Source organism: Acomys russatus, chromosome 18 (assembly GCF_903995435.1).
Source record: "Acomys russatus chromosome 18, mAcoRus1.1, whole genome shotgun sequence".
NCBI lineage: Eukaryota > Metazoa > Chordata > Mammalia > Rodentia > Muridae > Acomys > Acomys russatus.
In genome coordinates, this window is record NC_067154.1 from 1202086 (window position 1) to 1228881 (window position 26796).

A 26796-nucleotide genomic window follows, 5' to 3' on the forward strand; every position below is an offset into this window, starting at 1 on the left:
ATGAAACGGGTTCCATATCTTGGCTGCTGATAACTCACATTATTTTTAATGTCATAGGATGTGATTTTTCTACTTTGGAATAACTTTTCACTATAGTTAATGGGTTTAGATATTTGAATACTTTTTAGAAGTGCTTCTTGAGAAAGAGAATAAATTATTTAAAAATATTTGTTAGGTATAGAATTTAATTTAGACTTTGAAATCCAGGTCTTGGCATATATAAAATGACTTATTTTCTAAATGAGTTTGCTGGTACTTTTAAGTGCAAAGATACATGCATAAGATGTAGGTGTAAAAAGGTTTAAAATAAACATTTACAGAACTACGTTCTCCATTTGACATGCTCTTATTTTTTTCCCCATTTTTGACATGTAGGTGGATTTAATTAAGTCAATCTCAACTAAATACAATACAATGATTCTTTTTGTATATTGAATAGAAATTCTGCCCTTAATGGGTTGAAGGAACTATAGGTTTATTTATTTTTTTATTGTTGTTTATTTGTTTGGAGACAGAGCCTCATTCCGTAGTCGTGGGTAGTTTTGAACTCACGACAGCCCTTATGCAGTGTCTTCCTCAGCACTGAGATTGTAGCATGAAGCACCACACCTGGTGGGGACTGTGTTATCACAACGGTCCTCAAACTTTTCTGAGTACAAACTCCTCCCTAAAAAGGTGTTTTTCCCCCAATGAATAGTCATCTCAAGATATGAATTTTAAATTATTTTAGGTTATATATAGAAAATATAGTTCATATATATTGTAACATAAAATATGCATCAAAATAAGTGTTTCTGCAGAATGTAGTGATTGAATTAACCACGCCTAGGCTGTACCGTTTGTTCCTTGCTCCAAGGATTGCCTTGCATGCCCCTCAGGAGTGCTCTCCCCAGCTGCCCAATGACTAGCCTGTCAGATGGCTTGGCCAGTTTGAGTCGCACCTTGAGGAGGTTTATTGGCTGACAGGGAGAGCGCATCTAACTCCATGTTCAGCAATGTCATCTGCGAGATTTTGCACTGGCTTGAGCTTTTCTCCCTTCTGGATGCTTTCAGTGGCTTCTGGGGCACCCTCCCCCCTTATATAGTGGTTATCCCCTTACCTGCATGCATCCCAGTACTGGCACAGGGTGGGAAGTAGATTAAAGGTTGATCCCAAGAATACCAGGGACAATACTGCAGGAAGTCAGGCCCAAACTGTGTAGCTCTGTCAGTCTCAGCTGCCTCCTCTAGGGCTTGCTGAACACATACAGTATGCACTTAGAAGCAGATTTCTTGGATATGGTAGCACATGCCTATAATCCCAACACTCACAAGGGTGAGGCAGGAGGATTGCTGTAAATTGAAGGCTAGCCTGGGCTACATAGACAAGTCATGATACTTGAATTTTGAACTCTCAGCTGTTCCTTCTAGATCCCTTTGGCCTACCATCATGGACTCTAACCCTCTGAAGCTGTAAGCCCAATTAAATGCTTTCTTTTAGTAAAAACAAACAGACAAACAACCCCAAGAATATAAAACCAAAAACCAAACCCCAGGCACTAGCACAGGCCTTTAATCCCAGCACTCTGAGTTATGAGGTTGCCTGGTCTACAATTCCAGGTTAGCCAGGGCTATATAGTGAGACTCTGTCTCAAAACTACAACAAGATCCTCAACCAGAAACTAAACAAAATAATGGATTTCTACCCACCTTCCCTGTGGCCGCAGTCAGCTGACTGCCCCAGTTATGAATTCCAGTGGGAGAGAGCAAGGGACACATAGCGTCTGTGTCCTGGGTCAAGAGTGTTCAGGGTGGAGATCCCTTTTAGGACAGAGTGCTATCAGAGACACCGTTGTGTGCTGTGACCTCTCTGTGGAAACATGTTTTCAGACGTGACCCTGCCCCAGCACCTCTCAGCAGCATCAACCCCTTCTCCACAGTGATGTCAGAGTCACTTTTCACACCTACATCAGCGGTTCCCTGAGCTCTCTCTCTCCAGCACTTGCCCAGAAGCAAGCACATGCCACCCTTTTCCGTGTGACACCCGGCGCTTCTCGCTAAGCACGTTGCCTGGGTCTGCATCTCACGTGTCATCTTTCGCATCCGCTTCCGCATGTCATTTGAATCTATTCACTGTTCCCCAAATGTGTCATGAAGTCTGACTTGTGCATGTGAGCAGGTTGACGTGTCTCTGGGATACCTTTCTGTCACCTAGAGAAATGGCCCTCTTTAATTAAAGTCCAATGACAATATTACCTCTTCTGTGGAGCTTTCCTCACAGCCCCAGTTGTGGGTCTGCTTATTCCAGCTAGCATGTCTTGTTTTTCCTGGGGGCCTCCTTTTTACAATTTCATCCTTACTCAGGCAACAGTACAATTTGTAGGATAGTCCAGTGTGTTTCTCATAGTGGATCCAAAGGTCCACTATGGTCCACCTGGTCCCTCAACTTTTTTTTTTTAGACAGGGTTTCTCTGTGTAGCCTTGGCTGTCCTGGACTCTCTTTGTAGACCAGGCTGGCCTCGAACTCATAGAGATCCACCTGCCTCTGCCTCCTGAGTGCTGGGATTAAAGGTGTGCACCACCACGCCCAGTTCATATTTTACTTCCTAACGTTACCTAATACCTTCCAGGTGGGAGGTGTTCAGTACATGCCTCTCAGGGTGAAATGAATAGCACGGCGCTTGATTTCTCTCTCTTCTACCAGCTGTGCAGGTATAATCCTCGATATATTTCTGCCTGTATGGTCGGTGCGGGCTCGGGATTCTAGCTGTAAGAGAAACCCTTCCCCTCAGTCCCATGTCTAACTGCACTGTGCATGTGTTGTTCCTGGTGTGCATAGCCCAAAGGTGCTACAGCTGGAGCAGAGCTTGGGGCGGAGCATAGCCTAGCTCCCATTCTGCCTTTGCTCCTGAGCAGGCGCCATCTCTCATTTGCCTCTTTTCTAAGATGAAGAGTGTGGGTGTGACACCTCGGCCGAGGTTTGAAGTCTAGGAGGACCTCCGGAATGCTGGAGTCTGTGTTTCCCATGCCTTTCCCCCAACTCACCCCACACAACGTTTATGCAGCAAGCGCTTTCCTCTTCCACTGGGCAGAACTGGGAGGAAAGCTTCCCAGCGGCAAGGTTTCCCCTTTGCTGTGTCCCTTGCATGGGAGATTTGGAGAGCGAGGGTAGGAACTCTGCTTCCTTTGAGGCCCTTTCCTGGTCCCCATTATGGCTTATGGTTATTCTGACCCCTGTGGCCATGGAAATGAGGAGTGACCAAAACTGTTTATTCAGAGTGCCATGAAGGGAGGGAGGAAGGAGGAGGGAGGAGAAGAAACAGGTGCTGAGGTTGTTACTAAGCACCCTTACCTGTGTGAGGTGACACACAGCTCGTCGTATTAAAATGAAGGTAACATTGGAGAAGCTTTGACAAGATGGGTGTCATCATGAGCGAAGGTAAGTAGGTTTGGGGAAACAGGAGTTGCGTTTGTTAAACACACTACTGTGGCACGCAGCGATGTGCTCTTGTGTTTGGGGGTTTGTTGCTCTCCATGCCTTCCATTTTGAGTTCGCCCTTGGGCTAGATGAAAAGAGACAGAATCCAGTGGTTGAGCCATCCTGGAAAAACTAGAAAGGTTATTATGATGACGGTGTAGAAACTGGGGAACGGTTGCTAATGAGACACACTTTAAGTAGAAGGAGAAGTCAAATAATTCTCACCCTGGGTATGGTTTGGATGTTGTACTGTAGTCTCGATTTCTGTGTGCCCTTTTCATTCCTGCCTTTCATAGACATTCACGTCAACTCAGTGTCTTGTGCTCTGATAAAGTGCAAACCACGGAGCAGCCCTCAGAATCTGGCAGGAGAAACGTCTTTGTAAATAGTGCGGTGCAGCGTGAGATTTGCTGCCACTGAAGAACGCTCAAGTGTCTGGGGGCCACAGAGGGGCACTTCAACAACTACTTGGGAAATGTGTGTTGTAGCATTTGAAGTGGATTTTGAGGGATGGCTAGAGGTCTCAACAAAGAGTGGAAAGACAGGTTAGGGCATATAACACTCGAGCTACATAAAGATCAGAAAATCCAGTCTGGTTGAAAGTTAGAGAGAATATTAGATTACACGCATGTGCATGCGTGTGCCTCCATATGACGAGACAACTAGGAGTGCTAGTTTGCCATTGTCACTTTTATTCATCTCAAAGAGACTAGAGCTATGGCTCAGTGGTTACTGTTAGGGGTTTAATCTAAATTATCCAATAATTATCAAGGTGCTTTAAAACATCAAGAATAACTGACTGTAACAAATGTCTATTTGAAAGGAATACTGTGGGGAAAAAAATGAATCTGGTTCAAGAAGCCCGCAAGCATCTGATCCTCTCATTTAGAGAAAGGTAGCAGTCACTAAACCTAGAGGGTGGGGTATGCGGCTGTGAGCCAGGGGACAGCACCAGACTGAGAAATGCTGCCGTTTCCAGTGTGGGTTTGTATTTGGCTTCACATTTCATTCTTATTGGTCTTTTACTAGATGAAGATTTTGAGGCCAGCGTCTCTCTCTATAAGCGTTCTGTCCCCCAGAGGCTCAGGCATGCACAGTGTGTGCAGTTGGCGTGTGGTTAATGTTCACTGACCCGGTTTCTCAGCCTGCTCCAGCCGTGTGCTGGAGCGTCAGGCGGTCATTGCACCATGTGCCATGGGGCCGTGCAACTATAATATCCAGGTTTTCCATGGCAGCCATCTCTTTCAAGTACCAAATAAAAACAAGAGAATCTACCTGACTCATTCTGAGGCCCAGAACTTGCAGGCGCAGTGAGGACTCAGGGCTAGCTCTTGTAGCTCAGGCCAGCACCTTGAGGCATCCTATAATATCCCAACGCAGGCGCCTGTTCAGACAGGTGTCTGCTAGTGTCTTTAGTTGTATTTTCAGGGATACCCTTGGACCCTGGTTCCTTTGAATCTGTATAATCTATAACCAAGGTACAATGGGATTCAACTGTGGTTCTAATGACTATAAATGTTCTTTTAATTGAATCCACTCCTGGGGCAGGAGGCTTGTTGATTCTGAATGGAGACATATGGGCCAGATACTTTCTTATATGACATCTCCATATTGTAGGGTCAGTGTAAGGAACCCTGCGGTCAGTCTGTCCCCAAACTGAAGAATAGTACGTCAATCTTTTAAAAATAGGAGCAAGCACAGCAAACCACAAAACACCATGAAGCACATTGCTACATGTCGGGGATCTCTTTCCATATGCTTAAGTTGGCTCACATGAAGTAACGCAATACCCGCACTGCACCTGTGCACATGCTCCTGTAGACTTCTGGCCATTTTCAGATAGCTCACTGTACTCTGTACCATGTACCTAAGTACAGTTGTCCATAGTATCTGACACAGCACACAATTCTATGGGAATACTTTTCACATTTTGACTAGTGAACAGTGACAAGGAAAAGTTTGTACATATTTGGAACAGATACAGACTTAACAAAATTGATCTGTGGTTGCTTGACTGTAGGCATGGAACTCACAGGTACAGAGGGGTGACTATATCTTGGATCCTGAGAAACCAATACTGACTTTACTATGTGTCCATACAGCTACGGGACTAGGCCTGACTTCCTTATCCCCACACTTCTTGGACAACTGAGATCCAAGCTATCTGTTGAAATAGACCTGTAGGATCAACAGGACTCAAGCTGGTGTGGTTGGTTTAGTGTATGAATGGTGTCACTTCAGTGAGGTCTTCTCACCGTGACATAAGTCCTTGTCAGCCCTGGTTCAGCCTTGCTCATGGTCAGCTGACTGGTTATTTCACTTGAGGTTCTCAAGATGGGAGATATCTTGATATCCATGTGCCCCTCCCTTCCTATTTGAATTATTGCGAGGCCTAGCGATGTTTTTTTTTTTTTTTTCCTAGTGTTCACTTGTTGGAAACCTACCATGGTGGACCAAGTAGGTCTTTTTCTTCTACTGTTTGTCCTGACGTGGGGAGCAGTACCATTTAGTACTGAAGGTCATTTTGGACCCAAATACAGTTGGTTATCGGACCCTCTTTGGATGCCAGAATCCTTGGATGCTCAGGTTCTTTATATAAAATCTCATAGTATCTGCGCAGGACATACAGACGCTAGAATTTTAAGCCATCTCTAAATGACTTGTGATAAAGACTACAGTGTAAACGCTATGGAAATAGTTGTTGTTCTATTATTGCTTATGGAAAACATCTGCCTGTGGTCAGGACATGGAACTGTTTTCCTGTACACTTTTGTTCTGTGGTTGGCTAACCACACAAGTGTGGAAGGAGAGCTCTGTGGTCATAGACGGCTACGAGGTCAGCTCAAGGATCCCAAGGATTCTCTTTGCTTTCTGTTCCTTTACTTTTTCACTGAAATGAAGAGGAAGTGGCCCTCCTAGAGCTTGTTTCTTGTGGTCTCTCCATGCCTAGGTAGTGGCAGATATGACAGGCTGACCAGAGGAGAGAGCCAGGACATGTTAGGCTGTGCTCACTTAGTCTACTGGGGCGGCTTTTAAACAGGCAGGGCGTCGCTGTGCTGTCCATGGAGTGGTTGGTGTAGCTTAGCAAACAGTGAGGAGCCACTGAGGGCAGCGATTCCTTTTTTCTGGTGATTGGCTCCAAATTCTTTTGATGGGAGATGTTCAGACATGTTCCATTCAGAATCTTGAGAGAACACAGCTCATGGGAAGAAAATGAAGAGGATCATTTGTTGAATGATCAGCCAATATCGGGCGTGCTCCGGGAATGGGTGGCTTTCAGACCATGCTGTGAGTGATAAAGCACCATCTTACGGTCCGTAAGTGCGTGGCCAGTTCTCAAATCCTAGTAATAATTCTTAGCTGATCAAGGGCGTTACTTTGGAAGATCACCTTAGTTCATAGTGTGCTTATTTCGGAGACAATGAGTAAGGTTTATAATGGATTGCTGACTTAAGATCACACAAGAGAGCAAGTGTCACATGGGGTAAAACAAACAGCAAGTGTCCTTTCATGCATGTACATGTTAGGAGTGACCGTTCATGGGCTGTAACTCGGTTGGTGGCACAGATATGTGCAAGGGCCTGGGATCAACCCCTAGCACCTCAGGATGGGGTGTGGTGCTATCTGCCTCTAATGGCAGTACATAGAAGGAGGCTAAACCAGAGCTAAATGTTGGCTTGGGCTAAATGAGACCCTGCCTCAACAATATGGCCGTTTGTTTGTGTGAATAAATACTATGCTATCTGAAGTTAGCCACATGGTAGAGAAATAGTTTCATATTCCTCCCACGGATGGGATACTGAAGGATGTTGTGTTAGTACCTAGTTTTTATTTCATGACATATATGTTTCTTTTAGTGACCAGACTTCTGGCCTTTAGGTATTGAGAAATGATCTTTTGATCTTGTAGTTTTGGTGTTTAGTTTTAGTCAGGGTGACATTATTGGGCAGGGCAGAAAGCAGCTGTGACTGAGGCGCACTGAGGGCATGTCCGGTAGCTGCTGAGTGCTGAGTGGGTGCAGCTGACCTGGAGGTTCTCCTGCTGTGTTGTGAAGGGTTTCGGTTTGTTTTATCTTTGTTTGTGGTGCGGGAGGCCGAATGCAGGCTTCACCCATGCTAGGCCAGTGCTCTGTCCAAGCCAAACCCCAGCTGGGGACAGATTTAATTATGAGCTGCTTCTGAAAGGTTGGAGGGCATTGGCTCTGGATCCAGGGATCAGGCTAAGGAATGGCTTTTCTCCAGGCTCGGGAGCCTTCCATACCTGACCTGCCACATGGGGAAGGCTTGGCAGGGTGGTTTTGGGAAGCTTGATAAAACTGACAACGCCTAAACTGAACATCTGGGGATCTCAGTTGCTTTAGTGTCCCAAGTTACTGATGGTACTTAAAGTCTTGAATGTAGTTGGTACCTATTTAAATATTAGATGAGTGTATCTCTAGTGGGGTTCCAAATCTCTTCCCTTTCCCCTTTTTGTTTATAGCAGTCTTATTTATACTTTTCCATATTTGGAAGCAACTAAGATGTGCGTTAGCAGGTGAGTGTCTAAGTGAGCTTGGGTATAGCTGAATGCCCTGGCACATCTAGGTAATGCAATGTTGTTCAGCAATAAAAGCAGATGAGCGTTTGAGCTATGAAAAGAAATGTAGGACACTTAGACGTGTATTACTGAACAAGTTTTTCCCTCTTTCCATCCCTTCTCTTTCCCTGCCTTCCCCACACACTCGTTTTCTTCCTGGCATTTAATTTCTAAGTAGCTAATTGGAACTAAAAGACTTGACACAATGGCTTGGGGCTCCTAACTATTTGAGTGCAGGAGTTGTTTCTGGATAGAAAGTGTTAGGGAACTTTAGAGCGGTTGCATTTGTAAGTGATTTTTGGTTGAAAGAATACATTTGATGACAACCCCTAAGAATTCAAAATGGACTGGCTTCTGAGTGGCTCTTGCTTACATTTGAAATACACAGTGGGTCTACATGCTGGCTGCTTCGTTTCTACGCTTTTCCAGCTGACTTCTGCTTCCCCTGGTCCTGAGTCTTGGTGTATACAGGGGAAGCCCAATTAGTGTGCGAATTGGGGTGGACAACCAGATGGCAGTTAGGGACAGTAGGAACACAGGCCCATGGCCTTCATATTCTTTGGCGTCTCCCACCTGCTCTCCCTCTAAATCTGCACACTCCTCGTCATCGTCATCCCCTGTTCCTCGTCAGCTGGAGCCTGTGTCTTCCGTTGCTTTTGTGTCACAGAGCTTCTGTCTTAGTTTTTGATGCAATGGGGTAGTGTGGTTCCAAATTGGGGCTCGGCCTGTTTCTAACTTGCACACTTAGTCAAAACTCATTCTCCACTCATTCTCAGCCCACACATTCCTTCACCTGTTCACATACTCACTCATTCACTCGCTTGCTTGCTCACTCAGTCACTCACTCACTCACTTCTCACTCACTTACCTATTCACTCGCCCACTCCTCACTCACTCACTCCTCCCTCCCTCCCTCACTTACTCCTCACTCACTCACTTACTTGCTCACTCACTCACTCACTCACTCACTCACTCACTCACTCACTCACATGCTTTCTCTTCCACTCACACACATATATTCACTCACGCAAAGCTCATCTGAATACCCCTTCTCCCACTCCTGGCTTTCTTTCAAACCTCAGTAAACATTACTGGTCGCCTGTCACTGCTGGTACATGCCATCTACTTCAGTGGGATTTGTGTAATTGCTAAATTTTTCTTATAACCCTCAAGTCTACATTTGTCTCACTTTCACACTTGTTTGTAACCTGTGCAGAGAAGAAAGAAAAACAGTGAGGCTCCTCCACACTTCTTCCCAGCTGAGGTCAAAGGTCAAGCCCTGCCTTCTTGTCTCGGGCCTCTCCCCAGGGCATCTGTTTAGTGTTGTGCATTTTTTTTTTTTAAATTCTGTGCCTTTTGCTGATGAGTTTGCCTCATAAAATATCCTTAGCAAGTGCTGATGGGCTGCCGAGTGCTAATAAAAGCCCTGAAGGGTGTGTGAGCAAGCTTGCTTTTAGAAAGGCTTCCCTGAGGCTTGATTTTGGCGATGTTACTGTGGGTCACATCGTCACGAATCGGCAATGTGTGTGAAGTAAGCACCTTTAAACAGAAATGAAATGCACCTAGAGTGTATTGATAGGTTAAGAGAAATGCTGTGGGTGGAAGCTCGTGGAAGCCTCATTCCTTGCTTTCCCCAGGGAGCATTGGTTCAGCGTTCTGGGAGACCTTCTAGATGTTAACTTGTGTGAAGAATGACTATTGGCTGGACGTACAAGTGTGGCCATGTTTGCCCTGTGTCACGTGGGTGCTCAGAAGAACCCAAGGCTTTGCTTGGGAATCAGACGTGTAAACCCTAAGTTACACAGGCAGTGAGATGGCTCAGCTGGTAAAGGCACTTGCTGCCAAGGTTTACAGCCTGGATTTGATCCCTGGAGCCCACATCGTAGAGAGAGAGAGAACTGATTTCCCACAAGTTGTTCTCTGACCTCCACATGCATGCTGTGGCACATGTGTGCCCCTCAGGTGCTCAGCTCACAAAATAACTAAACAAAAACTACAATAAAAACAAAGAGAATTGTGATGTGGTATAATAAATGTTCTAATACAATTAGCTGTAAAAACTCTTGAGATTTTGCAGGAGGATTGCCTAGCTATAGGGAGAGGATGTGGCAGAGGAGCGCGAAGCAGGCAGGTGTTCCTAGCAGAGGCCAAGGGGCTTAGCTGTCTCACTTGGGAACAGTGGCTGCTAGCTGAGCCTGACCCACCTCCTCTCGGCTTATCTCAGAGGCTTCTGCGTTGACATTTGGAGGGTTCCTCCCCTGTCAGTATCATAGCGGCTTGAAGGCTGTTGCCTCTGTGTGACCCTGTGGCCCATCTAAGCAGATGCTTTCAAGCCTTACAAAAAACTAGTTCCATTAGAATCAAGTGGAAGCCAGTGCCCTGTGGTGGCCTCTGAAGAGCCAGGCCACATGTCCCTGCTGTGCCTCTATGAGAAACCACCTTGGCACTGTGAGGAAACATCATTTGTCACCCTTTTGGCCTGGTGTGCCTTAGAGGCACTGTGACAACCAACTGGGGGAAAAAAAGCTTGCCTTCTTGACACCCCTGCCAAAGAGGACTTCCCTAGGACCGTAAGGTTATGGTGTTAAGCGGGGGGAAGGGCACACTCAAGAGTTGTCATCTTTTTTTTTTTTACTTCCTATAAATGCTTAAAATCCAGTTGATTTCCTTTTAATTGGTTTTCTATAAAGTATTCATTGAAATACCCATTGAAGGCATTGTCCCTCTTTTAAAAGAAAGTACTGGAAACTCAATGCAGTAGTCAAAGAACTGAGCGGCCAAGGTGGTTCCAAGGATGCCCCTCTCCTGGTGGTGCCCGGTAACTGTGGTCTTCCCGGCTGCCATGTGGCATAGGCCATCCTCATGTCACCCACAGCCACCTGGAGGAAGCTGGGGGTTTCTCTCTATTCTCCCACCTCCTGTCTTCTCTCCCCCCTTCCTTCCCATTCCTACTATTCTTTCACTTTCCATGCAAGCTACAGTGTTTCAGAGACTGTATCTGTATTCAATTGGGATGTATCCTTTTCTCTCTCTCTTTTTTTTCCAAACTGATTTCTACTTGTCCCGATTTAGGGGAGAATCTGGCTTGTGCTTTCATTATGAGCATTTGGAATGTGGACAGTTGGCATGGAGGGATGGAAGCCTAAGGCGTGTAGTCTTGGTTCTGCTGCTCTGTCATTCATTCATTCACTCTTTGACAGCTTCCGCAAGCATAAGACATATTTGATCATTTTACCCTATCATCCTCTCTTGTTCTTCCACTCCAGTGAACCTTTTATTTTTTCCCAACAAGTCTCCTTCTTACTCCCATACTTTACATGACCTCCTGAGTTTAATAGGGTTCCTTGTATGAGCATGGATGGGAAGTCATTTACTGGAGCGTGGCCTCTTCCTAGTGGCTATACCACTGGAGAAAATGACTCCTGCTGCCCCAGCAAACATTAACCATTGGTTTGGTGGGTGTTCTTAATCTAATGAGCTGAGACAATGACAAGGCTGATGATAGTGGCTGTACAGCGCTGCTGTGAGTGTGGGAGGAGACAGTGCCTGTGATGTGACCAGCTTAGCACCCGGTCACATCGCTGCTTAGCTCACACTTGTTCCCTGGTATTTCTCAAGAACCCAAGTGGCAGTGCTGTGTCTGGGCCCTCCGGTGCTTCTCCCTGCATGGGAGACACGATGCCTTGTGTTTCTCACAAGTTGAATTCTGCAGTTAAGACACATGACTTAGCTGAATTATTCTTTAAATATAATAACATCGCCTTAACACCAATGTTTAAAGATTAAAAAAAAAAGCAATTTGAAATAATGTTAGTTTATTTGTGTGTGTGTGTGTGTGTGTGTGTGTGTGTGTGTGTGTGTGTACACACCAGAGTCTGACATCTAGTGTCATCTTCTACTGATTTCCGTTTTAGTTTTTCAGTCAGGATCTCTCATTGAGCTCGGAGCTCACTGCTTGGGCAAGCTTCAGAGATCCTGTTCTTCTGCTTGTCTAGCATTAGGCATGAGTCATGCCCGGCTCGTAAATGGGTGCTGAGCATTGAACTCGGGTTCTCACGCTTGCAGGACAGGTGCCGTTGCCGACCAAGTCATTTCCCCTGCCCACTAGTTTATTCTCATATGTAGTGATTATTATTTTACCCACCTAAATAAAGAAATTCTTTTATTAGGCATTTGATTTACGCTGTAATTTTCTTTGCCATGGTTTTTAACGTTTACATGTTGGTGAGTTCACTAGGCTTTCACAGTAGCCAGAATAACTATCAGAATTATTATTTTTTTAAGGTGGAAAGTTAAAGTGCTTTTAAATAATTTATTCATTTATTTGCTTGTTTGCCTGAGACAAGTTAGCTACAAACACATGACAATCTTCATGGCTCCCAAGTGAGGGAGTCACAGCCATGAGCTACCTTGCTTAGCACAGCGTATTTTTAAACAAGGGCCCTGTGGACTCCCAGCAGTGGGAGAGGGCGTGACTCTGACTCTTGCCTGCTCTTGGGATCCTTTTCCTCCTACTGGGTTGATATGAGGGCTTTATGCCTGGTCTTACTGCAACTTGGTATGCCATGCTCAGCTAATCTCCCTGGGAGGCCTGCTCTTTTCTGAAGGGAAATGGAGGAGGAGTGGATTTGGGGGAGAGGGGAGGTGGTGGTAGTGAAATAGGAAAGTGGGGGATGGGAAACTGTGGGTGGAATGAGTTGTATGAGAGAAGAATAAGGAAATAGGAAGAGGAGGAGGAGGAGGAAGAGGAGGAAGGCTGAGAGCAAGCAAGCGATCAGCATTCCCTCGTGGCCTCTGTATCGGTTCTTCTCCAGGTTCCTGCTGTACCTGCCTCCAATGATGAGCTGTGATATGGAAGTGTGAGGGAATTCCCCTTCTCGAAAAATCAGTTTGTGTTTGGGGTCTTAGAATAACAGGGTGACTAGTTAGTCATGGTAGCTCACTCATATTGTAGAAGACAGAGGGGGGGGGGTTCCATGAGAATTAGACATCATCCTGCAAGTGTGGAGAAGACGGCAGCCATGCATACATCACACAGTGAGGCTGGATAGAAGGATCCAGTTCCAGAGGAATTTGGACTGACTGAGCATTGTGGATACCAGAAGTTGGGGATCCAAGGAGCAGGGAGAGTGCCAGAGACAGGCTCCCTTTCTTGCCAGTCTGAGGAGGATTATCTGTGGGTATAAGTGGGATGGGGGTGCCAGAGGTGCCCAAACGTCAGTCAGAGGTGCTGAAGAAATCCAAGAGTCCCATGGAGATACTGTAGAGTGACCAGGGTCCCTGGCATCATCGGATCTCTTCGGCGGTGCCTTTTCTTTGCCTTGTGCACACACCACATGTCTCCGCGTTGCTAACCTTTTACTCTTTCATGAGTTTAAATTCTCTCAGGCAGTTCATGTTGCAGGGAGGTTCACCGTCCAGGAGGACAGCTCCTTCGGGAGCCGTGTTCCTTGAGGCCAGTGTGGGGAAGAAGACGGAAAACTCAAGGGACGTCTTAGCAGTAACAAGGTGCTCCTCCTCTAAATGGCTTCCAGAGAGAAATATAGGGCTCATCTTGTGACGAAGGGGCTGCCCCCTTCTCTTTCCTTGGCTCATCTCTGACACAGCGACAGGCCCTGCCCTCCAGCCTGCTTGCAGCCAGCACTTCCAGGTTGCTGTCTTCCCGCCTCCAATGGGCACCTGAAGCAGTATGTTTTATTTGATTTCTTTTTCTATTTTCCAGCCCCTTGGAAGTGTCTCTTCATTTCCCATTCAACATGTCCTTTCAGAGTTATCATGACTAGCATTCTGGTGTTCCTAAGACTCAGGCATTAGGGTTTTACACTCCGGGGAGGGGGGGGGTCTTCCAGGGCTGAGGTGTAGGTTGGTGGGTGGAGAGCTGACAGCTAGCAATCTGGAAGGCACTGGCTTCAATCCCTAGGACAGGGGTTGGGTGGGCGTTAGACATCTCTTTGTACAATGCTCCTATTTTACAGAGAAGCAAGCCGAAGCCTCGTTGGTCAGTCTAGGAGAGTATGTTCCTGGAACGTGCGTGCCTCTACTGGGGAAACTCTGTGTATTTTTTCAGTTCTTCAGAATTTATCTTTGGTCTTACATTGCCATTAGATCCACTGATCTTTCAAGCCCTTTCCTTTTATTTCTGCAAACTGTGTGCTGAATTTAAACTGCTTTATTTATCTTGGAAAGCCTCTTCATTTTTCATTTTTTTTGAGTCTACCTCCCAGCAAAATAATCTGATGGTTATCCCAGAAACCAAGTAGTTGTTGGGTTTGTCTGTCTTTGCCTGGCGTCCTCTTTGAATCCTTCTTTCACTTGCCTCTCAGTCTCTTTGCTTTGTTTTTCTTCATTGTCCATCACCCTGGGTCTTCAAGGGCATCTCTCCTCAGTTCTCACCAAGAGCATTTCATTGATGTATTTATAGCTTTTACGTATCTCTCTTTCTCTCCCTTTCCCTCTCCCCACCCCCTCTGTGTGTTTTAAGTGGTCATTGAATGATGTCATTACTCGTACCAGGTGTAGTCTGCAGTGAAAATGTGTCCTGTGATTTGTTTTCCAAGTTAGTTGTTCTGAGATCTTAAAGGAAATTTGATGAACTTTTTCCATAGGTGTGTTTATAGAAGAATTAGCTTCACATCAGCTGTGCATTAGCACAAGTCTAAGTGTCGCCTAAAGCGAAGAGCAAGCTTTCTAAATTCTCCCTCTGTTCTGTGCAGAGCAAGGTTTTCTCTGTGGGAATACCTCTTTGAAAATGTGCAGAAAGTCTGTGAGCTGTGTGATTTGTGAAACACAGACTCACTTCTGTAAGCAGCTCCCAAGGAAGGCCCCAACCAATCTCGCTCATCCTACTTGGCAGAGCAGATCTGTCCTTGGCAGCTTATTCATTGCCACATGGTGGCTAAGCATGGCACATGGAAGTGTGTGTGTGTGTGTGTGTGTGTGTGTGTGTGTGTGTGTGTTTGTTCAGTGTCTCTGTATACAAGTGTCTGTGTGTGTGTGTTCAGTGTCTCTGTACACATGTGTCTGTGTGTTCAGTGTCTTTGTATACATGTGTGTTCAGTGTCTCTATATACATGTGTCTGTGTGTGTGTCGGTGTTCAGTGTCTCTGTATACATGTGTGTATGTGTGTGTGTGTTTTCAGTGTCTCTGTATACATGTGTGTGTATTTTTTCAGTGTCTCTGTATACATGTGTCTGTGTGTGTTTTCAGTGTCTCTGTATACAAGTGTCTGTGTGTGCTTGTATCCAGATTCAGATTAAGTCCTTGACTGCTTCCTAAATACTGAAAATATCTTTCTTTTTTTCTGGTTCTGGTGTCTTAAAATTACATTTAAAAAAATTTTATAAAATATGCTTGATCATATTTTTCTCTGCCCCAAGTCTTCCTGGATCCTATAGACCTCCATACCTCTTTCCCTCTCGACTCCTCCCAGAAAAACAAAGAAAGCAAAGCAAAGAAAAACTTCACAAGACAAAACAAAAAACTATCATTGAGTCTGTTTTGTGTTGGACAACTGCTCATGTGCATGGGGCCTGCTCTGGAGTGTAGTTTCTATACCCAGGGTCACTCCATTGCAGGAAGCTGGCTTCCCTCTCCCAGCAGGTGCCAGTGGCAGATAACTTCTTGGTCAGCGGTGGAACTTGGTGCTTCTTCTCTGGAAAACTTTACTCTGCAAAGTACAAGCTTTTGTTTCCTCTTTCTCTCTCTCTTTCTTTCTGTCTTTCTTTCCTTCTTTCGGTATGGGAAGAATGCAGAGACTATAGTAGTTATTAATTTCACATATATCTTATAGAATTAAAATATGTTAAACAATTTAATACTTAATTGAACATTACTTAATTAAATGTTTTGAGTTGAGAATCTCACTGTGTTGTCTAGGCTGACCTAGAACTCTTGGGCATAAGCCATGCTTTCACCTCAGTTTCTCAAGTAGCCACCATTGTAGGTGTAAAAACACTGTGCCTGGCTTAAATGTATGTTTTAATCAGTGCAGAAGAACATAGAAATTGTGCATATTTCGGGGTACCATGGATACATTGTATACTATCTATTATTTTTGTGTGTGTGACTGAGATTAAACCCAGGGCATCGTGCATGCTAAGTAGGCACTCTACCATAAGCTTGCTCTCCAGACTGCTGTGCAATGTTTAAATCAGCTTAAACACATTCATCTCAGACACGTGTTGTTTCTGTTGGTGAAGCACCAACGTCTTTCCCTTTTGCTTTTTGAAGTGTACAACATTTTTTTTAAAACTATCTTCCTCCTACCTCTGCGACTTTTACTCATTGGTCAGCAATCTCCCTATTCTTCCCCTTCCTCATATTTTTTTCTGATATATTTTGATAAGACAAAAGGAAAAGCTGCCTTTTGGGGTGCAACCCACTTCATTGTTCCTACAGCCCCAGAGGCAACAGAGACGCTCAAGAATATGAGATCCAGGCAAGTCTGTCCAGAATGGTGGGGAATTAAAGAGGTTTTGAGAAACAGGACTTAAGGTGAGGAAGAGTGTTGTGGGCCTGGGGTGGGGGGCGGGACTTGGATCTGAGTTGGGGTGTCTGACAGCATAAGAGAAGGTGCCCTCCCACTCTTCTTTCTATCTGGTTGGGGACTTCTCCCAGGAGAGAACAGTTAAAAGACCTGGCTTCTTATTAATGGTCCTTTAGTCATTATATTTAATCGCCCTGGTCCTTGCAACAGCTCCCATTAAGGCTTTACTGCTGTATTATTAATGAGAAGGAGTCATTGTGGTTAAGGGAGGCTTAACTACCTGGACTGTAACAAACAGCAGATATGAGAATGAATGACTACGGCGAAGTCATTAACTCCGGAAATGTGTTCAGGAGCTTTGCAATTAAGTCCCTGTCACGAGTTCCCCTGCTCTGGTGTTTATATCCTAGCAGCCGGCTGTTTAAGCGACCATGGTGTTGAGTTAATGCAGTCATTTACATAGCGTGGTGGAGGCTATGCCACACAATCATGTGGGAGCCATGTCCTAAGACAGCAAGATTCAAGCCTGTGTGTTTGTAAGAAGAACTGTTATTCTGTTTCAAATATTGTAACATCTCTAATTTTGTTTTTTTTTTTCAATAAAGAGGGCATAGATTAAAGTTGCGCACAACAATGCCTGGTGTGGGTCACCTACTCTCACATTTTCTAATATTTTACATTAGTGTCTAGATAAGTGTGCTTAGGCATTCTCTGGGCTGTACCGTAATTTTCACTATATTATCTCATGCTTTGCTTTAAACAGGAATGGTAAAAGTTTTGAAGTTTTAATTTCAGTTTTTCCCATTGCTCAGAATTTGATGACATGAAATGAAAAGAGGTTTCCATAGCTGCTAACATTCACCAGATTTTGTTCCAAAGCATGGACTTTAGTAGACTTTTGAATTAAATCCACATTCTCCACCCAAGTCTAGTGATAAAATCCAATAGTTCAAAGATAGGTATGCCATAAACAGCTACAGTTAAATAATCTAAAAAAATTTAAAACATGGAAATACAATAAAACAAGAATTGATCACTTTATAGTGGAATACTCTATAAACTGTCTGCATTGGAAACATGTGGTGAGTTTTAAAACATCTGTGTTCTATAATTCTAAAAAGTGTACAGTTTATTTGAAGGCCCACACTCTCCTTCTGCACATATGTAAAAGACAGGTTCATACGATTTTCTCCCCTATATCTCCAACTTGCATTTGCCTATCTATTTTAATTAAAGATAATTTGGAATAGAAATACATAACTTAGAATGTCTGCCATCACCTAGAACTGAAGTGTGTGCATAAGGAAGTGGACTGTAAATCTTGCTTGTCTGTGTAAAGCCAACAGTGTTGACATGATCCCCATTTGCAATGTGGCCCTGGCATAGGGAAGTTTTTTTTTTTTTTTTTTTTTTCATTTTCTGCAAGAGTCTTAATTTTGGTGGAAAGCTGCTTATCAGAGTGGTATAGCAAGCGTGATTATGGAAGTTGGGGTGCACTGTTGGTTTTACAGTCCAGCGTCGGCATAACTCCCCTCACTTAACTCAAGTTATGGAGCCCTCCGCTCTATGACATCACTGAGCTGACCACCAGGAAAATGTTGGCTGAGGTTAGACTTCTTAAAGGTGAACAAACACCATATTTTCTGGGTTGCCTAGAAAGTTCTGAGTACATAAACAATGCTGACCAGCCTGTGAGGGAGAAAGCCACGGCATTTGAGCTGTGCAAATGTCAGTTCTGCTTCTTAGCTTACCTTATTATCCTTAAGGAATTTTTTTTTATTGTTTTAAAATGTGCCAGGAGAATCTTCTGGCCATGTAGAAAAATTTCCCACACTCTCTGCTTCATTTCCTTCCCTTCCTCCTGCAAAACTAACATCACATGTTGTGGAAAAGACAAAAAGAAGTGCACGAGACCCCAGAGGAGTGCAGCCTGTCGCCGCTAGCTCTTTCCTCAGGTGACATCCCTAGTGGTTGGTGGCCCTTTGGGACATGGCACCCCATGTTCCACAGGTCAACAAAGCTACAGGAACCCTAAGGTCCTCAGTGAGCAGCGAGAAGCAGAAGGAGCCAGGCCCTAAGGGAGCGGTGGCTGGAGTGGGGTTTCTGGAGTGTCCTGCACCCCTGCCTTCCCCATCAGAATGACCAGAGGCTACGGTCCGTGTGAGGCTGTGTCACCTTACCTCTGTCTGGGCTTACTGCCCCACATGTAACTGGAAAATGACACAGCTGTATTCCGTTGCTGAGAGGTTCTGACGTTTACATAGCATCAGAGACACCGTTGTTCACTGAAGCCTTCCAGGAGCCTCGCCCTGTTCTCTGATGGCATCTTTGTTATCACACTGTCTCTGGCTCCGTGCTATAGACTGAGCATTTGCAATAAACGTTGGAAATTCTTGGGGCCGAAAGTCTTTGGAGTATTTGTAGAGTTGGGGCCAGTTGAATATTCCTAATGAAAAAAAAAAAAACACCTTAAATACTAAGCTTCATGAATGCTGACACCGTGTCCCCAAATTCAGACACCAGGAGCATTTTGGATTTTTAGTTTAGGGCTACCTGAGCTGGCCTAACCTTTTAAACATAAGACCATTCAGACCTGAGGAAGGACATAAACAGTTGTCTGTGTCTCCTCAGTGAGTGAGGGGTGCAGTCGAGATGTGAGACAAGTCTTCTTCCAGGGTGTGAGTCAGCTCTCACAGCTGAGCTTTGGGTGGTCCACCTCTGGGGTAAGAAAGGCCTCCACGGAGCTGGTGTGCCTGTGGACAAAGGGAGCAGGAACTGCTCCGGAGTCCCGGTTCCCAACAAGGAGGAATCAGTCTATATATTTTTTAAATAAAGACTTACTTTGCCATATTTGTCTGGTGATACCATTTCCAACAGCAGGAAAGAACCCTTAATCTCAATCCATACTTCCTGTCTCTCCACCCCATCCTCCCTATGACTGAAGTCTGAGCATCCAGTTCTACTTTTTTAAATTTCATTTCATCAATGAGAAAAAAAAATGGTTAGAAAATTTCCTGAATTTGTTTTTTAGCCATGAATGAACTTTCTCGAGAGGAGATGGCTCTATAGATGGAAGTAAACCCTGAAATATTGACTGAAGGCTTGAACACGCTGTTGCTGTTTGTCTGAAGGGCTTTCATGGCGACGTGTGGGAAATAATCAGGCTCAGGCCGTCTCCTTAGCGCAGGGGCGGCTGCATTGGGCTAGAAGCCCCTTCTAGATTTACGGGTAGGGAGAGTGGAAGATTGCTCTTTTCTGTGCACCCGGCACCCTCTTGAGGCTGAGCCTCCTCAGGCTGGTTCAGTGGGAGCATCCCATGTGTGTGGGGGGCAGGTGCTCTGGATGAGGCCTTTGCTTTCTGCCATCCACTTCGTCCCTATGAGGCCAGTATGAATGGACGGATCCTTGTCTCCCACGTTCCCTTGTTTCAACTTACACATAACACATGTTTGTCTGATGACGTGACACTTTGTTGAGCACCTCAGGGCAGAGGGGGTGCTCAGTGGTAGTGCACTTACATAGTATGTACAAGGCCCAGAATTTGGGTTCCAAACACTACACAACCCAAATAAACAAAGCAGAAACAATACTGACAACCTTGATGATGCCCTTTGGCACCTTGGAAGAGAACTTAGGAGGAAGCTGGTAAAAGTGTTTTGAAGATGTCTTAGTCCTTTGGGTTAAGAAAGAGATAAGGGGCCAGTAAGACGGCTCAGTGCCTAAAGGCACTTGCTACCAAGACTGACCACCAGAGTCAGTCCCCAGGCGCCATATGGTAGAAGAGGAGAATGCAAATTGTTTTCTGACCTCTACACATGGACCATGGCATGAGCTGCCCCACTCCCTCATCAAGAAATGCAAATGAAAAAACAAAGAGATGAGGTAAACATGTGTTATATTGAACTGTCGGTTGATTTTTTTTGTAAAGTTCTGTCCTTTTTGATTTGGTCTTCTTGACTTTCTGACAATGGGAGAAGGTCAAGAAAAAGGTTTTTCTGAACTTAGTGTGTTAAGTCACATGCCTGCTATATGAATACAAAGGAGCATCAGTATTTTGGTGGTATGGAAAGTGTGCTGTACAGGAATGGAAGAAGATTGAGTTCCCCTCCCTGTTTTTGATAGCGGTTGTCCCTCAGTAGTTGTAGGGGATAGTTCTAGGGTCCCCTCGACACGCCCACAGAGGCCCATCCTCAGGTCTCTCACGTAGAACTCCACAGCATCGCATGGAAGCTACACATACCTTCCTGCAGTTCATCCTTGCGCAACTCAGAGTCCTGAAAGCAGTGAAAATGCTCTAGAAACATCTATTGTAACATGTTTGGTCCTCATGCAACCAATACTCCAAGTAATCACAGTCTGCCAGGGGTCAGCTTTATGGCTGCAGAGCCTGAGGACCTACTTTCCTATTCTTCACTTGTTCAAGGGGCCAAGTAGACAAGAGCAAAATGATAATTTTTTTGTTTTTTTTTGTTTTTTTATTAATTTATTCATTTACATCTCGATTGTTAGCCCTTCCCCTGTTTCCTCCCATTCTTCCCTCCCTCCTGCTTTCCCCCTTCTCCCCTCCCCTATGTCTGTGATTGAGGGAGACCTCCTCCCCCTATATATGCTCTTGGAATACCGAGTCTCTTCTTGGTAACTTGCTATCCTTCCTCTGAGTGCCACCAGGCCTCCCCATCCAGGGGACATGGTCAGAAAAGGGGCACCAGAGTTCGTGTGAGAGTCAGATCTCACTCTCCACTCAACGGTGGAGAATATCATGTTCGTTGGCTAGGTCTTGGTAGGGGTTCGAAGTTTACTGCCTATATTCTCCTTGGCTGGTACCTTAGTTTGAGGAGGACCCCAGAACCCAGATCTGCCTGTCATAAAGTTCTTCTTGTAGGTTTCCGGGACCCTGTGGGTCCTACTATTTCCTCATTCTTCCATGCTACTCTCGCCTAAAGTCTCAATAGGATGTCCTCTCCTCTGATCCACTTTCTTGGTAAGTAAAGTTTTTCATGGTACGTATCCCTTGGACTAGTGTTTTGATATAAGTGAGTATATACCGTTTGTCTCTAAAACTCAAATGACACCACATGTTGGCGAGGTGTGGAGAGAGAGGAACACTCCTTCATTGCTGGTGGGAATGCAAACTAGTACAACCACTTTGGAAAGCTATCTGGCGCTTTCTCAGAAAAATGGGAATAGGGCTTCCTCAAGACCCAGCTATCCCACTCCTTGGAATATACTCAGAAAATGCCCTACCACATAACAGGGACATATGCTCAACCATGTTCATAGCTGCTCTATACATAATAGCCAGAACATGGAAATAGCCTAAGTGTCCCTCAGTAGAAGAATGGACTAAGAAACTGTGGTACATTTACACTATGGAATACTACTCAGCTTTTAAAAACAAGGAATTCCCGAAATTTGTGGACAAATGGATTGATCTAGAAATTATCATAATGAGTGAGTTCACCCAAAAACGATAATTTTTTAAGAGTCACCTTTTCCTATTGGTAATGATGGAAACAAAAAATACACCTAAAACTTAAGCCTCTAGCAGAACCATTTGTTCCTGCCTGCCTTGTGCCACTCCTCAGCCTTGGCCTTAGCCTTGGCCTTCCACCTGGCCTTGAGTTCTAGATCTGGCTCTGAAGGCATCTTTGTAATGGCAGTTTTGTCAAAGGGAATGTTCACAGGATACTTGGAGGGCACGAGGTGACTGTGGTCACACACTTTCAGGAAGGCTTGGTCTTTGGCCCCTTGCTGATTCTCTTCTGGCCTATGCATCCGTCGATTTGGTGAGAGGAGCAGCGAGCTGATTCCAGCTTCCAGAGCATGGCAAGAGGGAGAGTCCAAGGGTCCTCATCAGTGTTGGTCCCCACAGCAACGGTGTCACATCTGGAGTAGTGTCTAGCCAGGGCCAGCACCACTTGCCCTGATTTTATGAACTTTCCCATTTGGATAGCAACAGCAGGCACTCAGCAGAGAGTTTGTAAGAGCATTCTTAGTTTTTAAGCTTAAAAATAACTAACTAGGAAGGTATTGATTTTAAAGGTTCCAACTGAGTTGTGATAAGACCGGGCTGTGTTCGTGGCTGTGGGATGTGATGGGCATGCTGTTCTGCACTGTGAGGTGCAGAAGAGACTGCACTTTTCATAGAATGCAGGGAGAGAGGAAGGGGATGGTATTTAAGACAATAAAGATTTTTTTACAGTAAGAATGTAAATGGAGACTAGCTCTCCTCTTGGCATCTCTGTGCTCTGAGCTTGGCTTATGAAATAAGGGGGTACAAAAAAAGAAATAAGGGGTACGTCTCCAATTTAATTCAAGAACCAGGGGGCTACAGGAATTTTTTTTTTTACTTTATTATGTTTGGAAATATTCTCCCAGTCAAGATGGATATCCCTTCTGACCCATGGGATGCACACCTGTACATCCAGCCCCCCGTGGATTGAAAACCTGTGACACACACATTTCTCTCTTGTCTTTAGTCCCTAAACCCAGGCTCTAAGCAGTTCCCGCTCACGAAGGCTTTGTGGTCGTGAGTGTGCGTGTATATAAAATAGGTACACAAATAAAACACTTGCTAAATCACAAAGAAATTTTAAACAGTTCTTTGGCCTGTATGCAAAGATGAAAGCAATTTGCATGCTGGTGGGGTGGGGCTGCTCTCTTACGCGTACACCAGGCCTAAACCTTGGCAGAGTATTTGATGTGCAGATGTAGAGTGTGTTCAGTGCTGTCCAGAGCTCACCATGACATTGACTTTATAAGCATCAATGCTGAGGACATTGCTTTGCATAAATATGTAGTACAAAATATCAGAAGTATGTCTAGGATCATTTTAGAAACTGTTGGAAAGTCTATTGTAACCTCAACCCCCAATTTTTGTTTTTTTAATGAAACGAAGTCAGCAACTCAGGTTTTATGAAACTCAAATAAAGGAATCTTAAAATCAAACATTCTAACATAACACAATCCAAAGATGTTCTAATTTGAAAAACTTACACATTAAAGTGGAAAATATTAAAGTCTTTGTTTCTCATAATTAAATGGTTTTGCTTTTACAAGAGTAGAAAAGTTCTTATGTATGGTGAAAACATTACAATTCATGCACTTAACAGTCTCTGGTCTGAGCCAAGCTGCTTCAGGCAGTGCTGGTTGGCTCTGTGTAGCTGACAACATGAGCAGCACAGCACATGCACAGCCCGTTGTTCAGAACGAGCCTGCAGTGAAGTCTCGTGACGCAATGTGGGAGCGTGCTGCCAGAAGCGCCTCAGATGCATTTTGAATTTGAGTTTCAATTAGTTTTGGTTGTTGCACATTTGGGGACCTTTTATAGTTGTTGGTTCTCTTTGTGCCCCCCACATTCAGTTGCATGATCCCATATGAGACCACACCCCACAGTTGAAGAAGTTGTGTTTTCAATGATACACTGTGCAACAATTTACACTGTATTTACTCTCTATTAGGTACCTTAGTTACCTAGAGATGGTTTAAAGTCTTCAGAAGGATGCATAGGCTCTAGGCAGGCACACTGCTTTTATGTAAGGGGACTGGAACACCCACAGATTTTGTGGGGTGTCTTGAAGCCAATCCTTTGAGTATACCGAGGTGCAATGGATATCTTAAAATGTGCACCGAGAAAGGTCTCCTTTGGACTTCTCTCAGGGATTGTTTGTCTGGTTTTTCAAGATGGGGTTTCTCTGTGTGGCCCTGGTTGTCCAGGAACTTACTCAATAGACCAAGCTGGACTCAAACTCAGAGATCCTTTTGCCTATACCTACCGAGTGCTAGGATCAACAGCGTGCACCACCACTGCCCCGTTCTCCAAGGGATTTAAGAAAATAGCTATTTTGTAAATGTTGAGATCAAACTTTTAAAGCGTAGGGGCTTACGTAACCCGCAGGTTGAAGCCATGCCTCAGGTGAGCACGTACACACTGAAGCTAGCGTGTAACCCATGTGACAGGGTGCTTCAAGACTTCACTCACTGTTAACCCGCCCATGTCACTGAGGATGGCAAGCACTCTATAGAAATCTACTAATGATGAGGAGCTTCTTAGAGCCTCTGCTTGGGCAAATCCCTCCCAGGGAAGTCACCAGCCAAATGCCGTGGTGAAAGTAAGAATGGCCCAGTGGCCCAGTTGTCCTTTGAATATAGTGACTGGAACGTGTTAGCAGATTGTTTTTGTGTTAAATTTTTATATTCATGAAGGTGTGACTTGCTCTTGACTTCATCCTTGACATTTCTACTTTGAATAGCTAGATCACAGAAAAACTAATGAATATTGTCTAAAAAAAAGTTCAGTATTTTGATTTTCTCCCATTCCCCAAATTGCTTAGAATCTTTTGTGCTTTAGCCATCTTGAATAAGAAATTCAAATGCCATTAACTTGATGGAGTTAAAACAGCTTTTTTTTTTCCAAAACGAATTGAAACAGTTAAAAATGTTTTTTTTTTTTCCATTTTGGGTGGTGGACAAGTACATACAATTTATTTGACAGTGAAAACTTAAAATCTAGTGTGAAGCCTCATAGCTTCTGTTCTGACAGTTGGTGTAGCTGCATAGAAGACCACTGAATCTTGCCCTTTTTGATTATTGTTAATTTCCATATGTAACTTTTTTACTTGCAACTTTTTAAAATAATAAAGTTTAAAATAAAAAATGGTTTTCTTATTAGGCTTATATGGTTCAAACATCCTTGATTTGGAAGTGTGAACTCTGAAATGTCCCCATATTTAAGCCCCTCCTTTTTTTTTTTTAGTACTAACACGATGTCACAAGTGGAAAATTCCATATTATGAGAATTTTAATGGAAACATATGATGCAAGGTTGCCTTCGGGCTATGTGTAGAAGGTATATTTGAAACATAAGTGAATTTTGTGCTTAGATATGGGTCCCACATCCTAGGTATCTCATTATGCATATGCAAATGTCCCAAAACTTTTTGAAAAAAAGTGGTTTAAAACTATTCTGACCTAAAGAGTTTTGAATAACGGGGTCTCCAGCTCATGTGTAACAATGAGGAATATTGCTTTTTAATAAGGAGCTCCATTCTGCAGTGTATTTATTTCCTTTCTTCTTTTTTTTTTTTGACAGGAAAAGCTAACACAAGAGTGTGTATTCAGAGAACAGTTTGAAGAGAACTGGTACAACACCTACTCTTCCAACCTGTATAAACACGTGGACACCGGAAGGAGATACTATGTTGCATTAAATAAGGACGGGACGCCAAGAGAGGGGACCAGGACTAAACGGCACCAGAAATTTACGCATTTTTTACCTAGACCCGTGGACCCTGACAAAGTACCTGAACTATATAAGGATATTCTAAGCCAAAGTTGACAAAGACAGTGTCTTCACTTGAGCCCTTAAAACATAACCACTATAAATGCTTTCCTGCGGTGGGTTCTTATTGATTAGCAGAGCCGTCACCTCAGCTCCACAGTTGCCAAACTTTGTCTCGCATGTGTATGATGGTGGAAGCTTGGATGAGGACTTGCTGATTTGCTCTGCGCTTACTGGCGGCGGCTGGTCCTCCTGGAGGGCTGCCTGGGGCCACTTGCTTGGGTTATTGTGAAAGCAGGGGAGAGAGGCTGCGTGAGAGGGTGCGAGTGCATGAGTGGGGTGAGGCGAGGGGGGACAGCAGCACGCCAAGAGGACAACGGCCTGATGCATGCTGGGAAATAGACACGCTTTTACGTTTTTTGATCAGTTGAACTTCATCCTATATCAGCACAGCTGCCATACTTCAACTCATCAGGATTTTTTTGGCTGGTGGCCTGCTCAAGGGAACACTGCCTCTCCATAGGCGTGGAGGGTGCAGTCTTACTTAAAAGACTATCAGTTCATTCTCGCTGGTGTCATAGCCCAGTGAACTTAAGCAAAGACCTCTTAGTTTAAAAGAAAAAAAAAATAAAAGAAAGAAAAAAGGAAAGAAAAAGAAAAAAGAAAAAAAAAACAAGAAAAAAAAGAAAAAAAGAGAAAAAAGGTTAAATTTATTTATAGAAATTCCAAAGGCAACATTTTATTTATTTTATATATTTATTTATTATATAGAGTTTATTTTTAATGAAATATGTACAGGCCAGATAGGCATTTTGGAAGCTTTAGGCTCTGTAGGCATTAAATGGCAAAGTCTGCTATGAACCTGTGGTAACTTCATGCAAGTAGGTATACGAGAAATTCTAATGGCCCTAATGTACTAAAGGCGACAATCTATTTTGTGCCCATATTATTGTAAACTTCTGCACATCGCTCACGACACTGAGTATTCACTCTTCAGA

The 26796-nt window shown here is 44.2% G+C and overlaps 1 protein-coding gene across 1 annotated transcript in view; it reads left to right on the top strand.

Annotated features, from left to right (window-relative positions):
• The window catches only part of Fgf9 (fibroblast growth factor 9), a 38701-nt gene extending 12642 nt beyond the window's left edge, over nt 1-26059 (top strand). The window contains exon 3 of the mRNA XM_051160637.1: nt 25610-26059. Coding sequence (XP_051016594.1) covers nt 25610-25855 — 246 coding nt within the window. The 3' untranslated portion in view covers nt 25856-26059. The remainder of the gene's footprint in view (nt 1-25609) is intronic.
• The last annotated feature ends 737 nt before the right edge of the window (nt 26060-26796 follow it).